The 18442-nt window shown below is 40.6% G+C and overlaps 1 protein-coding gene across 13 annotated transcripts in view; it reads right to left on the bottom strand.

Moving 5' to 3' along the window:
• FMR1 (fragile X messenger ribonucleoprotein 1) overlaps window positions 1–13571 on the bottom strand; it is a 36533-nt gene extending 22962 nt beyond the window's left edge. For 4 of the 13 annotated variants that reach the window (XM_033418044.2, XM_033418047.2, XM_033418049.2 and 1 more), the window contains exons 1-3: window positions 13255–13569; window positions 4769–4821; window positions 1184–1277 (exon numbers count right to left, since the gene is read on the bottom strand). In XM_033418044.2, the coding sequence (XP_033273935.1) occupies window positions 1184–1277; window positions 4769–4821; window positions 13255–13305 (198 nt within the window). In that variant the 5' untranslated portion in view covers window positions 13306–13569. Of the gene's footprint in view, window positions 1–1183; window positions 1278–4768; window positions 4822–13254 lie in introns of all 13 variants that reach the window. The other 9 variants (XM_033418042.2, XM_033418046.2, XM_033418051.2 and 6 more) reach the window with 5 other exon arrangements.
• Between the last annotated feature and the right edge of the window lie 4871 nt (window positions 13572–18442).

The raw sequence follows: 18442 nt of genomic DNA, 5'->3' as shown, positions 1-18442 counted from the left end.
GAAAGTGAACAGCTAAAGGTCCTCAAGTACAGACACTGTTTGTGCTCCCTACTGGGATCCGTCACAAAACCAAGCCCAGTTCCTTTCACCTAGTAAGTACTGAGTACATTTTTGGTAAATAAATAGCACTTTATTCTATTTCCACTATAAAGCTGTAGAGAAAAGAACACAGGCCTGGACATCCAGAGACCTTCTCTGAGCACTCTCTAAAATAGCACTCCTGCCCCTACATCACCTTTCATCCTCTTTTTCTCTTCCTAGGACTTACAACTGCCATAATATTAGCTATCCTCACTAGAATGTGACCTTGTCAAGGCTGGGGCCTCTTCTGTTTCACTGACCATCTGTACCTAGCATAGGAAATAAGAATTCAAGGACCTAGTACACCTTACCTGACCTGTACAAATGGATTCTTAGCTGCTTCCATCATACCACAAATGCTCATGAAATTCAACTGTTAACAAGGCATTGTGGAGAAGAGAAGAAGCTTAAAATGGAGTACATGAACAGGGAGGAAGAAAAGGATACTATATAGACCAACTACAACATAAAGCAGACTCCAAGTGCCTTAAGTGTCACAACAATCTTCAGCGGCTAGAGAAATCACAAATATAATGTTTTTGTCAATGTGCTACATCTCCATAGCACTTTTTGGTCAGACATCAATGGCACATAACCAGTTGGTTCATAGCATCTCCTGTGAAAAGATGTTTTACCTGTATGTGTATATACTAAAACTCGCAGATGAGTTCTTACAAATATCCCAGGAGGATTTTCTGCTACTTAAAGCAAGCCTAGGATGCTGCTCTATCGTTAAGGAATGATTTTTTCCTAACCCATTTTACTTAGAACGGGGACACAGTTGTAAACTAACAATATATTATTCAAACAAAAGATTCAGAGAATGAGGGAAGGGGGAAAAGAAATACTAGTGGGCAAAGGAAATCAGTGGTGACTTTCAAAGCTGCACCCTGAGTGCTGCTCGGGCAGCCACACTTAAGCATCCATAATGTATTATTTCCAATCATTATTAAGATGGAGCAGTCAAAAGCACACATACATCAGAGCTATAATTCTCAATGCAGATTGAAAAGTGTTAAAGACAAGGGATACAAAAGGCACAGGCAAATTAAATGCTCCCCCTTCTTCAGTGCTTAATAACTTGATGGCAGGGGAAACTTACCTCAACTTCATCGCTTTCATTTATATCTTTATTATAACCTACAGGTGGTGGGAATCTCACATCATGGAATGGAATCTGCCTCTCTGGCTGCCAGCTGCAAATAAGCAAATGCAATTATTTAACATGTTTTTTGGTTTAATGGAAACAATGACCATGCTGCCATCAACTTTTGGTTAAGTGTGACCCTTTGGTTTTCTAGTTTAAAGAAGCAAATGCTTTAAAACTGTCAGTGTTCTGCTGAGTGGGGCATAATGGCAATATAGACACATTTCAACAAACTCTGCATGCAGCACAGCAGCCTTGTAGTTCTAGTTGGAATATTTCTCTAAACACAATAGATCAACATTACAATTTTCCAAACAAGTCTTTCTTCCAATAATTTCAACCTCTAAGAGTTCTAAACTTAGGGCCACAACAGCAATTTCCTTTGATGCTTAAATACGTTAGTATCAGTAAGTGTTAGTAACGTCATCACCATACTTCCACTTGCAAAGGAATTGTAACCACATTCCGATGACCACAGAAACTGGTCCTAAGTGCCCTCTAATTCCCAAGCAAAATGGGGCAGTCAGCACATTAGCAATTCACAACTCACTTTTCCCCCTTTAAATTTTAGATCCCGCGAGGTGGTCAGTTCTTGCCATGGATAGCTGGCTGCTGATCAGTATGGCGTACCAGCAATGCACTGGCCTGGTGGGGTCTCCTAAACCACAGAAACCCGATGGAGACAGCCTACAGGAGTTCAGTAAGTTGCCTATGTTTTTTAATTTAAAGTTATGTGGAACAATTTTGAAAAACACCAAATTATTCTTTTATATCTACAATGATATAGAGTATTAAAAGATAAACTTTGCAGAAACACTGGAGGATTCAACTGCTAGAGCAGTCATTTCTGGGTTTTCTGCTAAAGGGCTCTCTAAGTAAAATCCTATTGAGAAAAGTGCTTTTTTTTTTTTTTTTTTAAGAAGAGCTATTATATAAGATAGCACAGTAGGTAAGTCAGAATCTGTGGAAATATGATTAGGGCCTATATTACACTGAACCCCTTTTCTGTATTATTATACACCCTTGAAAACTCTGAAACTTAAAAAAAATTGTCTTTAGGGAATTCCCTGGTGGTCCAGTGGTTAGGACTCGGTGCTCTCACTGCCAGGGCCCCGAGTTCAATCCCTGGTCAGGGAACTAAGATCCCACAAGCTGTGCAACGTGGCCAAACAAACAAAAAAAAGTCTTTACTTCAGAAAAACTTTTTAATATACTTACTGAATTCAATGACTTAACATGTTAAAGATTCACTGCTAAATTTGATTTGTAAAGCATATAATAATAAAGTTTCTTCATTCCAAAGAATTATTTTGTCTTAAGTATAGAGATAAAAATCAAATTTTTTATTCAAAAAATATGAAATATGGAAGGCAAAAAGAAAGCATCTAAAATAATGTGGTATTATAGGAGTTTCTTTATGATTGAAAGGAAAGAAAGGGTAAATATAGTCTGAAGTTTTACAAAACATCAGGTTTGTTTTTTGTTTGTTTTAAAAAACCCAGAAAAACAAAAAGGAAACGCAAGGAAAGTACTACTTTGGTAGGGACCTATCAAATCCTGGTGACATGCTCAAACCCAGTGTTGAATCTCATACATACTACACAAACACAAGGAAAAAGTTGATCTATTTCAAATTCCCAGGATGACAGCTAGAAGAGAAACTTGTACACAGCTACGGTACGGCAGACAATTAGGAGGTCCATAGAAAGAATAATTTTAAGTTTACAGTAGAAATCTGGTTGAAAACAAATGAGAACTGATCTATCACTGTATAAACAAATACAGATACATTCTTGAATGCACAGAGGAAATAAGTGTTTGCTTAATACCTTAGATTAAGGACTATAGGAGAAACTAAAAGAGTAGCAAATAAAGATAACTCTCCCTTTATGGGAAACAGTGTTTACCTAGTGATGGAAACAAGCAGATAAGAGTATAAGTACAAGAAAAAAAATTACTCTCCAAGTTATCAAAGATTCCTCTGTTAGAGGTGTGATGCTGTTATCTAGTATATAATGCATGGATAATCACGCAGAGGCACATTCTGGAACTTTTGGCTCTATGTATTCAGAGAAAGGTATTCTATTATCCAAACTTGTATTTGGGACCAAGACTATTTGTCTGGAGCTGAGAATTGGGCTGGATACTCTAAATCCTTTTATCTGTCTCCCTAAATGCGTTTTAGGCATCCGAGAAAACTACAGTTGACCCTTGAATAACTCGGAGGTTAGGGATGCTGACCCTCTGTGCAGTCAAAAATGCACGGATAACTTATAGTCAGCTCTCTGTAGCCACAGTTCCTCCATATCTGTGGTTTGCATCACGGATTTAACCAACCCTGGATCGTGCACTACTGTAGTATTTACTACTGAAAAAAATCCACATATAAGTGGTCCTACACAGTTCAAACTCATGTTGTTCAAGGGTCAACTGTACTTTGCCCTGTTGGCAGCTACAAGATTCTGCTAACATTCTAATTATAGCACGTCTGGGTCAGATACTGTATTTTAACAGATTTATTGAGATATAATTCACATAACCATATAAGCATCCACTGAAGTGTATGTACAAGTCAATGGGTTTAAGTATATTCCCAGATATGTGCAACCATTACCAGTCAATTTTAGAAAATTTTCATCACTTCAAAAAGAAATCCCATACTCTTTAGCTATGGTTCTCCATCCCCCACCAGCCACTAAGCAACCACTAATTTATTTCTTCTCTCTGTAGACTTGCAATCTGCTTTTGATACACTATTAATTTCTCTTGGTAAATAAAAGCCAAACATTATAATTGTTGGCCAGACTTCAGAGTTCAGTAAAATCCTAAGATCATGACCACATCTATACTCCGGTTAAGGAGGTTATATGTACTTTATATTCTTGAATGGCTACTCTGAAAATAGCCGTTATTAGCATTAAAAAAATTTAGTCAAGAGACCTGTCTCCCCCAATAAAATGCTAACATCTATACTATTGATGCCTTTGTATAGCTAATGTTCCTAGGCCTCTAGGTATTTTTATTTACTCACCTAGCAGAAGAAAGCAGAAACGATCAGTTACTGCTATTAATGATTATAAACATATGAAACAGATAAAAATGTTAATGGGCAAACAATTATTTCCAATAAAATATACCAGATGACTAAAACCATCAATTTTAGATTTAACATTACAAAACTCACATCAACTTTCCCAGTACCCATGAATCCATTCATTTTCATCTTTTAACATTTACAAATATTCCTATTCAAACCCTCAGTTACTAATACAGAAGAATCTGGTTTCTTTCTTCACATTCAAGGGGACTGAGATGTAAGGATCAAGATTATACAAAAGGGATCTCTGAGGTCATTAGCAGGAACAGTCATTCCATTGGTTTAATATTGAGTTGTTCACGAACTTCCTGGTCAGTAACATGAAGATCCATTCCTGAAAAACACTCAAACTACACTTGAATTTTTTAAAATGAGGAGTAAAAGGAAAAATTAACATAAAATATTAAAGAACCTAAATATTAAAATTATATCAAGACACTTACTTGTTTTCAAATGCCACTGTTATTGAATCTTCATGAACATCTTTTACAAATGCCTATAAGAAAAAAAACACCAGTTAAATTAACTTCTAAGCTTAAACATCATTTTTGTTTTCAGTTACACTTTACAGATACCAAACATTTTATGTTTAACAGAATGAAGCTTCAAGTGAAAGTTTGTCAGTTTGTGAGGATCACTCATTCATGAGTCACATCTATATTTAGATACCTACTATGTGCTAGGCCCTAGGAATACTCATTAGTTAAAATAAAACACAAAGAATTGCTCCAGAGTTCAGCATCTCATAGGACAAAGACAGACAAGTAAATTGAAAATTACAATGCAAAGCTGAAGGTATACTTCAGGCTAGAAGTACTGGAAACTAAGAAACTTGTTCCAGAGCTATATACCAGTCAGTGTAGATCTGTTGTAACCTATCTTTTTCTCCTTAATACAATTTTAGGAGAATACAATAGTAAATAACTAAATATAATCTCAAATCTATATATGCACAAGTACACTAAGTTCTCTTTAAAAGCAATGTGCTGCTAATACCACTAAAAGTCCAATTACCAGAGTTTAATTAAATTCTCAATCTCGCAGGCACTTGGCAAAAAAGAAATAGTAATATAAAGTACAGAGGTTTAAATCTTTTAAATCTGATGACGCAATTGCTAATAATCTGCAGAAGGACATAACAAAAGTAATAGCTAACTAATTATCAAGAATTCTTTAATCAGCATGCTGTCCGTAATTCTACAAAATTAAGTTTTTAATAGGTGCAGGAAAGGAGGTTTTGTTTTTGTTTTGACAATTAGAGGAGTAGGATAAAGCATAAAGAAACCCAAGGGGCTTTATATCTTAATTCATTTTAAAATGGCTTTAGAGATTTAAGCTTCTTACTCCAGTGTGTTCTGTACATGTTTCTGTCCTTTCGTGGTTTCTCCCTGTCTGCAGGATTATGGTTAAACTCCTCTGCCTGAAAAAGGCCCTTTGTGACCTGGCCCCACTGCTCACCACTCCAAGCTTCATCTTTCACATCCTTGTAGGCTGTGATCCAGCAGTGCTAAACTACTTGGGCCTCTCTGTACATGCTGCTGTTCCTTCTTTCCTATTGTCCTTCCCCTCTTTTCACCTAGCTATCTCCTACTGGTCTTTTACAATTCAGTTCAGATGTCAGCTGCTATGGGAAAACCCAGAAGACTAAGTTAAATTCTATCCTCTACATACTTATAGCATCTTCTGAGTATCCTCACCATAAACTTATCCCACTATAGTCTTTTGCCCATTTTCCTACCAACAGTAAGTTTCCTGAGGGTGGGTGATATAGGCCTTTTATTTACTGTTGAACTTCAGAGTACCTATTAAGGGTTCAATGAATAGTTGTTATCATGGATCATTGCCTAAGGGGTTCCTATCCTAGCCTTGGAGGAAAGGTATGCGGGTGGTGGGGTGGTAGTATGTTGGTCAGGAAAGACAAACAGAAGAGGACGAGGTTCCTATCCAACTTAGGGAGTGGAGGATGGGGAGGCCCAGCAGGCCTAATGGGCAGCAGGAGCAAAGGCTTAGACCTGGAGCAACAGCTTGGGGTGCGGTAGAAGTAAATCCTTTGTGGACAAGGAAGCCAAGACAATTCAATGGGGAAAAAAGAACACTGTTTTCAACAAATGGAGCTGGGACAACTGGATATCCACATGCAAAAGAATAAATGCAAAGCTATGCTAGAAGACAGTTTCCTTGTATGATCAAGGTGGACTATAATGGAATCTAGGTGTTCTGCGATACTCAAAATGGCTAAATTATTATTTCTAAATTAAGCATGTATGTGTATCTTTATAGTTGCTGGTTTAAAGTGGGGGGGGGAATCCACATTTTCTTCCTATCATTTTGATCTTGCTTACTTTTCCTTAGCCATATTTAAATCACACCCATTCTCTTCAGAGTATTTCAAGAACTCTAGTTTAATACTGACCATGATATTTTAGAATATACTAGATTTTATAAGGGCGCATGCCCCCAGTGCTCTCAGGGGTTTGCCTATTACTTCAGCAACAGAAAGGCTTGATTTTGAGTTAAAGTTGGAGGAATTCGACGTTTAGTTTTATAAAGTAAGTCCCACAAATTACGGAGAAAGGAAAAACAGACCCCCACCCCACCCCAACTTCTCCCTTGTGTTTACATGATGGCGAATACCAAATTAACAATCTGCTTTTTGAGGGTGGGACTCCTATTAGGAGCTAATCCCTTATTTACCCAAAAATGTCTTTGCTCTGTCTCCATCCTCGCCTAAAATTTTATGTTTGCATGCCTTGGCAGTAACTAGTATTAGTTCTTTACTGTATATTATATGCTGAAAATGTTAAGTCCTTTAGTCAGCTAAGAGAACCTTGTTACAGCTGGGTGAAGAACTGTTCTCACTAAATCAGGTACCTTTCCAATACTACTGCCCTTGTCTAAAACCGCGCTGTTGCTCACCATAGAAGCTGCTGGTCATATGTACATATTTTGATTTAATTAGGTACAATTAAATAAAATTAAAAATCAGTCTGAGTCACACTTGCCACACTTCAAGTGCTCAAAAGCCACACAGGGCTCAGTACCTACTGTAGAGGACAGCGCAGGTAGAGACCACTTCCATCATCACAGAAAGTTCCACTGGATAGCACTGATTTAAAACATTTACAAATGTTGGGGACTTTTCAAATCCATCTTGAAAGCACTCTAAAAGTTAGTCTCATTACTTCATTGCTCTATTTTAATTTATTTCTATTTGCCAAAGAGTTATTGTATAGTTTAATCACACTCATTCACCACATTTGCCTATTTCCTAAAATTAAACGTCCCTTCAAAGGAGGAAGATCTGCAACTGTGTGACTACTAAAAACCAAAAAAACAAAAAACAAAAAAAAAGCTTCCAAGTTTTCAAAGACACTAAAAGCAATTCCGGATGTAGAGTGTCAAAAATGGTTTGAGTAATCATCACAGCTTACGGCGGCCACCGCCTCGAGTTAATGAGGCTTACCTGTATATGGATGTTGGCGTGACTGTTCCCAAACCAGTCATTTTTAGCCACTGTTTGCATATTACGTGAATACAGAAGGCATGGAATACCTTCTTGTTGCTGCTGTAATAAGGGGAATAAAAGAAACTCAGAGGTTGCAAAGGTCTCCTCTGACTCCTGAGGCCTTTTGCTAAAATTCCAACAAAGGTCCCGTCTTTCTGCTTCTCATCATACTTTCTCCAATAACCCTCCTTTTCGGCCCTGCCCCTGCCTTACCCCAACACTCATACCCTTCCCTTCCCTGGCCACCCCAGAGCATTATCACCTCACCCACCAACAACTATGGAAAACTATGTTTTGTTGTGCTCTCTACCTATCTACATCAAGCAAAGTTGATGAGAAGATAGGTTCAGCGGATTCCTGAGGGGTTGGTTACCAAAGAAGGCAACTGAATAGGTTTGAATGAATACAAGAAGGGAGCTGCATGGGACTGGATGAGAGCTAGGGCTCTTACAAGGGTCAGTAAACTTAGTGGTTAAGAGTTTTGCTGTGAATGAGAGATAGGTTCAAAACCTTGGATCTAAGACATAACAGCTGCGGGACTCTCCAAGAAATGGTCTCTGGTCCTCAGATGCCTTGTCTGTGTAAGTAAGGAATGGATACAGGGGAACTGGACTTGCCTCCTAAAGCTGTTGTGAATAATGAAATCACACATGTCTAGTGCCTAGCATGATGGCTGGCACATAGTTGGCACTAAATAAATGAGAGGTAAAGCAGAGAGGGGCATATTTTATAAAAGATGCAGAACCATAAACACTCCTGCATCTGAGAAAGTTACATCTCAACAAAAGCACACTTAAAAAAAGATTTAAAAATTAGGATAGAAAGAGAAAAGGCTGTTTTCTCAAAGATACTAAATACTAATAGGTTATTTAGACTTTCAGAAGAAAAAGTGATGAAAATCTTTGGGGTTTGAGAAAGGTGCTAAAAGTGCAGTTAAAGACAGACACAGTGGGACTTCCCTGGTGGGGCAGTGGTTAAGAATCTGCCTGCCAATGCAGGGGACACAGGTTCAATCCCTGGTCCGGGAAGATCCCACATGCCGCGGAGCAACTAAGCCTGTGCACCCCAACTACTGAGCCTGCACTCTAGAGCCCACGAACCACAACTGCTGAGCCTATGTGCCACAACTACTGAAGCCCACATGCCTAGAGCCCGTGCTCCCCAACAAGAGAAGCCACCGCAATGAGAAGCCCACACACAGCAATGAAGAGTAGAGAAAGCCCGTGTGCAGCAATAAAGACCCAACACACCAAAAATAAATAAATAAATGAAAAAAAGAAAGGAAAAAAAAAGACAGACACAGGCTCCTTATCAGGGGGAATAAACAGAAAATCAAAAAATCATTATGGGATCCCCCACCTGGCAACTGGGCCAAAGAGGCAATCATAAAATCATACTAACCAAAGTGTGTAATGACTAGAGATATCTAAGTCAAACATTACATCACCGGGATTGCTGAAACTAAAAGAAAGTCTGTCCCTATTTGGGTGAAGTCTTACTCTCCCACTATACCTCACACCTTAGATTGTACAGAGAAATTTCAGTGTAAGCCCCTGACCACCAATGAACACAACTACTACATTATCACTGAAGACAGCACATGTAGTGCATTGATAATTCTCATTAGAGAAAACTTAAAAGCATTGCAAAATATCCCTCCTAAAGAAAATCTGTAGGAGATAGACAATAAGGACATATGAAATGTGATAAAATACGATTCAAACCCAAGGCTTCACATATAAAGCAAGTTATTGCTTCGCCGCCCTTTGAATGTGGGAACTAACAATGTATGAGAATGAACAATGGGAAGGGAAAAGTACAATAAACCTCATCAACAATTCTTCCAACCACAGTGCATGACTAGGAATACTCGCCTTCACTTGGGCATTTACCACAAATTCTGAGAAAAATGCATCCTTTCTGGTTCACCTTGACGCAAAGACAACACACAGGTATAGAGAGAATAGTATTAAATGAGTTATTAATTTTCCTGTGTGTAGGTATTCTAACTTTTGAATGCTTCAGTTCTTATGTGTTCCCAATGTAACAAAAGCAAACTTCATAGGAGCATTAAAGATTTCTAACTTTATCTTTCATTAATAGGCATTCATATGAAGAATTACAGTGTAATGTGTCAAGGTGCAAGAGTTAATAAAAAGGAAGCTAATACATAAGCTCAATATTTTGTGATGTCTTTGTGTCAGTGGTAATATCCTTGCAACTGTACTTACAAAATAATGCTAAGGCATTATTACAGTAAAAAATACAAAGTTACAATGAAATTTACAAAAATGGGTGGGAAATCCAATCCAATTCATTTCTTTAAGCTAAATTTCATCATTTCAGGAAGGCAGATTACCTGATCTCAAAGCCCAGATCTGACCCTTACTAGCTCTGACACTTAGTAGTAACTCACTTACCTCATCTCTCTGTACATCTACGTCCGCATCTATAAACTGGAAATAACAATGGTAACTCAGGGTTGTGGGAGGTGATTAAACAAATTAAGAGAGGTAAAGCACCTAGAACCCTGCCTGGCACCTCAAGAGCTCTCAGCACCTGTTAACAGTTAAAAGCACGATTGTAGTCATCTCAGGAAGCACATTCCCATAGTGGGCAGGAATCAGAAAGCCAGTTCTTATACCACTGAATTTTACATTTAATGAATAATTTGGAGGTTTTCAGAGTGTGTGAGTATGAAGTTGGAAAATGCTCAACTCAAAAGGGGAGTACTGATGCTTCCATAAAGATACTAAACACTAAAAAGGTTATTTAGACTGGGAAGAAAAAAACATGTGGTTGACCTGAACAATTTACTTCCTTGAAGTACAGAAGACTTCAGAGAAAATGTGAAGAAAATTTTCATTACATGACTTTTTCTAAGTCAAAGAAATACCTAAGCACAAAAGTAGTGGCTCTGACAGTTACTAAATCCAACTTTCGAGTTTTTAAGAAAAAACACCAGAGGGAAAAATAGAAATGAGCTGTTACAATCTTAGGGTTTAGGTTTCATGGTTCTGGTAATTCTGAATCCTAAGTCTGAGTTAATTTTTTAGAGGAAAAAACCCAACTGTTTCCAGCATATACTCTACCCAGTTTATACTGCAAATTTGGACCATGTGCTCAGAAGATGGAGAACTCTACCTTACAATATGGTGGTTCTGTTAGGCAAATCAAAGTCTGAATTCAATTATACTGAAGCTGTTTGAGTTGTTTAGTTCTTTAAGCCTTTTCAATCAAGCCGATGAACCCAGGTTCCCATTTTTTTCATAAATGTAACATTTCTCCATAATAGTTCATTTTTTATTCATCTTTATTTCCCATCTTTTCTGCCCATCCCACTGAACAAGTAACTCAGTTTACTTTTGCTTTACTTTTATAACTCACATCAATATTGAGCCTTATAAGAATTTAAACCTTTGTCATTATAGAAACTATTTTTCTACCAATACAGACCATTTGAGGTTTTCTTAAAAACAAAACCTTAACTAAATAAACATAACAGCAATTTCTCTGCACACGTTTGTTCATGTTTAATATTTCCCCTCAAGGAACTAAGGGACAACCCATTCCTTTTATTCACCTTCAAATTAAGCAACTTCGTTAAAAACAAAAATAGGGGGAGATTAAGAGCAGAGATAGAGGGTCTTTCTTATATTCCAATCAGTTTGCAAGCAAAATCACAGAAGCAAATCACAGGTTGCTCGAACAGAACAATATATCCTTCAAGACCACGATGTACTACTTGCCCTCTGTAGCAAGCAAACTCCACTAAAAGACAGTAAGAGTGGCATCTCATCTAAGCTAATATCACAGATCTATTAGAATACCGCTCAACCATTAGCCCCTGCTCATATTTATTACAGCTAGTGCCCCAAATCTAGTGAGTAAAACTACCAATCTAGGAAGCAGAACGATTCTACACAAACTAACCAGCAGAATTATGGATCACTGAAAAAAATGCAACCAGAATTTTGACTGCATCATTTTGCTAAAAGTATGGAACAGTTTACATACTTTACTCATTCATTAAATATATTGATCTCCAAAATCTCCATAAAATTGGTAAACACATATATAGTTAAGTCAATGTTTATTTTCCTATATACCTCGTTTGAAACGTTTATGTAATCCTATATAGATTTAAGAATTGCATTTGGACAATGGCAATATTTAATTCCCATGCTTCCTTCTATATGCACCTTCTGTCGCCAAGATACTGTAGTAAGGTGGGACATTACTTACAGAAGTTATAGAGAGACATTCAAGAGGAAATGAGAACTTATAGACTGCTAGATCTACAGCAAGTATGGACCAAGAGACGCACTACCGACATAGGAAAATATTTTTAAGCCTCCTTTTGAAAATGTAAGATATTAGTAAGGTCTGCAATGGTGTAACTTAAAAAAAGAAAAGCCCGCAGCAAAACCATGCATGCCTATTTAAAACCTCAACAATACAGTTCACTGCAACATTACACAGAGGAGATAGTCAAGCCCTTGGAGCACAGAACAATTATTTCCACTCACTTAAAAAAATTCCCCAATAATGATAATTTCCTGAAGTTTCATGGCATATATCCAGGCCTTTGGAGGGTTAATTTTTTTTCTTAAGTAGCAGAGCTGCCAATGTTTTTAGACGCTGAAGCATCTGTATTCCTGAATTTGCCCACATTTATAACAAGGGAGGAGGGGCCACGAATATTCAAGATTACCAACTTCTTTAAACCATTACTCGGATATGTCTGGGTCTTCCTGAAACTTTTGACTCTAAAATCTTTTCTGAAATCCACAAAGAAAGGTCACTAATAATCAGTTGCCATTGTGATTTGGTACCGACTACAGCTTCTTACTACTCTTTCTTCACACCGCTCGCCCAGAACAGTGGAGCTCTCCGAAGTCCCAATGCTGGACAGGAAAAGAGAAGCCAAAGGAGATGGCAAACCCTCTTTGCAAGGCAGGAGGCGGCTTGACGGAAGCGCCCCCTGCTCCTCGGCAACTACCCACACGTCAGGCCCGGATCCCACTGGGAGAGGATATTTAAGAAAACAGAAATAAGCCGTCACCGTCACTTCGCGCGGATACCGGCCCTTCCCGCCCGGATCTCCTACCTGCCGTCGGCCCTCGCCCATCCCCAGCTCTCCCTGCCGGGGCTCGGTCCCCGAAAGGGCACCCTCTTTTCCTTGCCCGCTTCTCATTCCGACAGGCGCCGGGGCCTCATACAGGAGAGGCAGCGGGGCTCAAGGGGCTTCCTACAGGCCCGAAGTCCGGTCCTTCCTTCCCTCCCAAACAACATCCCGCCGAGCGCGCCCTGGCCCCGGGCGCGGCGTTTGGGAAGAGGGCCCCAGGCCTGCCTCCGGCCGAGGCTAAGAAGAAAAGGGAGGGAAAGAAGGGCGAAGATGGGGCCTGCCCTGGAGTCAAGTACCTTGTAGAAAGCGCCATTGGAGCCCCGCACTTCCACCACCAGCTCCTCCATCTTCTCGTCCGCCCTGCTCGCTCCGGGAGCCCGCCCCTGAGAGGTGGGCTGCGGGCGCTCGAGGCCCAGCCGCCGCTGCCGCCGCGCTGCTGCACGCCCCCCGGCAGCGGCGCCGCAGTCACCGCCGCCGCCTGCGCTCGCCGTCGGCTAACCACCCGCTCTGAGGCGGCCCCTCACCGGAAGTGAAACCGAAACGGAGCCGAGCGCCTGACTGAGGCCGAAAGCTCCGGCCGCTCCGCGTGTAAACAGTGAAACCGCATCACATGACCGACGCCGCCTCTTCCCCCAGGGTTCGGCCCCTCGGCCCCGCCCTCCTTCCCCTCGCGGGCCCAGAAGCGCGCGCCTGCGCGCTGCTGGGGAAGGACCGGGGGCCGGGCCTAACGTAAGGCGCGCGGGCTCGGCGTGCGCGGGCTCGGCGGCGGGCGGGAAGGCGGGAAGGGCGGAGACAGGTCGCACCGCTTCGCGTCGCCTGGCGAGGACCAGAGCGCCCGTTCCTTTAGCGGGGGCAAGCCGAGGCGTGGGAAAGGGCCTCCCGTAGCAAACTAGAGTGTTCACTTATCCAAGTCCGGGCTGGCTTAGGTTGGAGGTGTTTTTGTTTTTGTTTTTTTTAAAGTGGGGCAGAGCCTAATTGAGCTGGAGGTGGAGTGGGGGACAAGAATGAAGTTGAAGAATTAGATTGAAGAAGACTTTGAACTAGTGACAGTGGCAACCGCGGTGACTCAGGCTTGTGTGACCCTTAGAGGCTGAAGGTGAGAGTAACGCCCTCCCTTCCCCAAGAGATTTTGGGCCGTCCTGTGGATGCATTCTGTGTCCTCGGAGGGGCAGTGGAGTGTGTCAGGACCTCTGGAAGTGTTAGTCCTTACACAGACCCAGCACTGACCCACATACTTCCCTTTTCTCGATTCAGTTTCATACTTTTACTTGACATACGTAAAAAAGAAAATGTGTTAAACACTTGTTAATTTCTTTACAGTTTATTTCCCTACTATTTCATGCCTACTGTATGCCCACCGTGCCCCAGAGGCGACCTGTCTACAAGGGCCTGTGCACCTGTTTTCTTGCAGCTCTTTCCCTTTACCCTCCATAGTACAGCAAACCCCAGTTCTTTCTCATTCCTGCTTCTGCATCCTGCTTGTATCCACCTTGACCTAGGTTTCCTTTGGAAGGCTTGTATTCAACTGAGAAGTTTATTGAGCCCCTACTATATGCCAGACACCGTGCTGAGTGCTAGTGAGACATAGGTCAGAGCTGGGAAATGACTCCAGCTGGAATGTGACCAGTGAGAGTTAACTGGCAGCACAGAGTTGGTGGAGGCGGGTTGAACCGCCCCAGGCAGGTGCCCCAGAATGCGAGGCATCCTTGGGCCTCCAGTTCCCTTCCCACCCCACTCCTAGCCAGAGCAGCAGCATTGCTGCTGGTGGAACTCCAGCATGAAAGCCTCAGATCAAGGGCCACATTCCTTGAGGCCATGGTAAACAGGGATGATCTATTGAACTAGGGTTTCTGGAGTAGTCACAAGATGCAAAGATTCCAAGGAGGCTGAAAGAGAATCTCACCAGTTGGCTGCATGGAAGCAGAGCAGAGCATGAGCTTTAACCCCAGTGTAGTAAAGGGGGACAGATTGATTAGAATGGTTATACCTTCCATGTGTAGGGTGTTGTTCAAATATTCAAATAGTACCAGCTCTTCATAACCACTACAAGCTGCACTAAACCTGGTGGTGTTCCCTGAACCGCTGATGCACTTTCATGCCTTCATGTCTCCCCATGCTTCTTGGCCCCCTGAAATATTCTTCTCATTAGGGTTATTGGCTGGATTCCCATTAGCTTGTTATTTGTATCTCAGGTGCAGAGAGTTAACTTTGCTCCTCAATTCTCAGCACATTGTCATCATCAGTCCCTGCAAGGCCCCTCTCTTATTTATATTATTTTACATTGTTTAAATTATTTGTCCTTGTCTTTCTCAATACCCACTCTCATTCTTCTTCTAGACACAAGCTGCAATATGTTTGATATAGATCCTTGATCATTTAAGACATGCGGTGTTTTGTGTACGCCTTTTACATTTACAAAGATGGTGCTGGGCTGTAAATCTCTATTTCCCACTGTTTTCACTCAACACTGTGTTCTTGAGCTATATCCACATTGCTGTGATTTCCCTAGTGATGGGCGTCTAGGTTACTGCCAACTCCCTGATGTCACACTGTGGTGAAAATCCTTGTGAATGTCTTTACAAACCTTTGCAAGAATTTCTTTTGTGCTCTTAAAGAACTTTGTACACACCTCCTGCTTCCTCACCATACTGCTTGGCATATAGCAGGGACTTGGTAAATGTTGAATACGTCACCCATGATGCTTAATATACTAGCATCACTTATTTATATTTCTGTTTTCCTCGTTGGACTGTTAGTTCCTTACGGGCAGGAAAGACGTCTTATTTATCTTTGTGTCCCTGGCACATTCAAAGTGGTTGATTTTAGGAAATGTTGGATGAATGAATGCATGCCTATCCTCACTACCTGTATGTGCTATGATTTCGTCTTTGCCCACTTAACTCTGAGTCTCAGCTCAGCTGAATTCAGACACAGGCTCAGCCCCGCTCATCAGCTTGTTCCTCCCACATTCTTCTCTCTCTCTCTCTCTCACTGGCAACCCCTTCTTCAGGGTGGTTGCTTAGGCCTAAAACTCGGTCATTTTGACCTTCTCTTTCTCTCACACGTTGAATCCATCAACAAATCCTTTCAGAGTCCACAATCTATTTCTCACCACTTGTGCTGCTAAAACCATGGTCCAAGTCCCTATCCTCTTTTACCTGGATTATTGTAACAATTTCACTGGTTTCCCTGCAGCCACTCTTATCCTCTGTCTATTCTCAACACAGAGACAGACCCTATTCAGGTGTCAATCAAGTCACTCTGCTATTCAAAACCTTCCAATTGTACCCTAAATGCCTCAGGGTAAAGGCCAAAGTCCTTATTAATTCTGGCCTCAGTGCCCTTCACCCACTGGCCTCTGTTATCTCCTTGATCTCACCTTCTACCTCCCCCCTTCACTCCATTCCAGCCATACTGGCTTCTTTGCTGTTTCTTGAAAACATCAGGTAAGTTCTGTCTCCTATCACTAGAATATAAGCTCAGTGAGAACAGAGATTTTTGTTTCTTTTATCCACTGCTTGTCCCCAGTGCCTACCACAGTGTTTGGAACATAGCAGGTGCCTACTGATTTATGAAATGAATGAATAAATGAATGAATATGTGTTGAGGATGCAGCTTGGGTCAAATCTGTTCCCGTGCTTATATTTATCCGATATTGGAATGATGCTTCAGCACCTCTAGACTTGCCTTGGCCCCTAGCTTCCATTAAATTGTTGCCTGTTGTCTTTGCATTGATTTATTCTGTGTTATTTCCTGCTCCTTCGAAATTTGAGCCCTTTGAATCTTTTTCATGCCTCAATCCCAGCTAAAATGCCCTTTGCCCTTTCCAACTCTAGAAATCCTATGGGCCCGCTTGGAGCCAGCTAAAACCTCACTTCTTTCATGACACGTTCTCTGACAATCTCACTTCACTTTGACGTCTCCTTTGAACTAGATATTAGAAAAAAAATTAAATAATAGTCTTTATGTTTTAGAACAGTTTTAGACTCACAGGAATATCAAGCAGATAGTAGACAGTTCGCACATCAGTTCCCTGGTATCTCCCTCCCAGTTTCCTCTATTGTTCACATCTTGCATTACTGTGTTTTATTTGCTATCATTGATGAGCCAAATTGATATATTTTATTAGCCAAAGTCCATACATTAGTTTACATTAAGGTTCACTCTTTGTGTTGTATAGTGTATGGGTTTTGACAAATGCATAATGTCATGCACCCCCCCCATTATAGTATCATATAGAATAGTTCCACCACCCTAAAAATTCCCTGGGCTCCACCTATTTATTCATCAGCTCGACCCCCTAACCCTAGGCAACCACTGATCTTTTTACTATCTCCATAGATTTGCCTTTTCCAGAATGTCATAGAATTGGAATCATCCAGTATGGGGCCTTTTCACATTGGTTTCTTTCACTTAGCAATAGCATTTAAGGTTCCTCCATGTCTTTTCATGGTTTGATAGCTCATTTCTTGTCAGGGAAGAATGATATTCTATTGTCTGGATGTATCACAGCTTATTTATCCATTCGCCTACAGAAAGACATCTTGATTGCTTCCAAGTTTGGGCAATTACGAATGGAGCTGCTATAAGCATCCATGTGCAGGTTTTTGTATGGACGTAAGTGTTCACCTCATATGGGTAAATACCTAGGAGTGTGATCTCTGGATCCCATGGTAAGAGTATGTTTAGTTTTCTAAGAAACCGCCAAACTGTCTTCCACAGTGGCTGGACCATTTTGCACTCCCACCAGCGATGAATGAGAGTTCCTGTTGCTCCACAGCCTCGCCAGCCCAACCCAACTTTTGGTGCTGTCAGTGTTCTGGATGTTGGCCATTCTAACAGGTGTGCAGTGGCATCTCGTTGTTTTAATTCGCAATTCCCTAATGACTTATGATGCTGAACATCTTTTCATATGCTTATTGCCATCTGTATATATTCTTTGAGAAGGTCTCTGTTCAGATCTTTTGCCCATTTTGAAACTGGGTTGTTTTCTTATTGGTGAGTATTGATAGTCCTTTGTATATTTTGGATACCAGCTCTTTATCAGATTGTGTTTTGCAAATATTTTCTCCCAGTCTGTGGCTTGTCTTTTCATTCACCTAACAGTCTTTCACAGAGTAGAGGTTTTTAATTAAAAAGTCCAACTTAATCAGTTTTTTTCTTTCATGGATCATGCTTTTGGTATTGTACCCCAAAAGTCATCACCAAACCTAAGTTCACCTAGATCTTCTCCCTTGTCATCTTCTAGAAGTTTATAGTTTTGTGTTTTACATTTATGTCTGTGATCCATTTTGAGTTAATTTTTGTGAAATGTATAAGGTCTGTGTCTAGACTTTTTATTTTATTTTTTATATGCATAAAATAAAATGCATATGGATGTCTAATCATTCTTAGGTCTTCTTTGATTTCTGTCTTCAAGGTTTTGTAGTGTTCCTCATATAGATACTGTACATATTTTATAAGATTTATGCCTAAGTATCTCAT

The sequence above is a fragment of the Orcinus orca genome, chromosome X (assembly GCF_937001465.1).
Source record: "Orcinus orca chromosome X, mOrcOrc1.1, whole genome shotgun sequence".
Classification (NCBI taxonomy): Eukaryota; Metazoa; Chordata; class Mammalia; order Artiodactyla; family Delphinidae; genus Orcinus; species Orcinus orca.
Note: the sequence above shows the minus strand (reverse complement) of the source record. Positions and strands in the feature narration are given on the sequence as shown.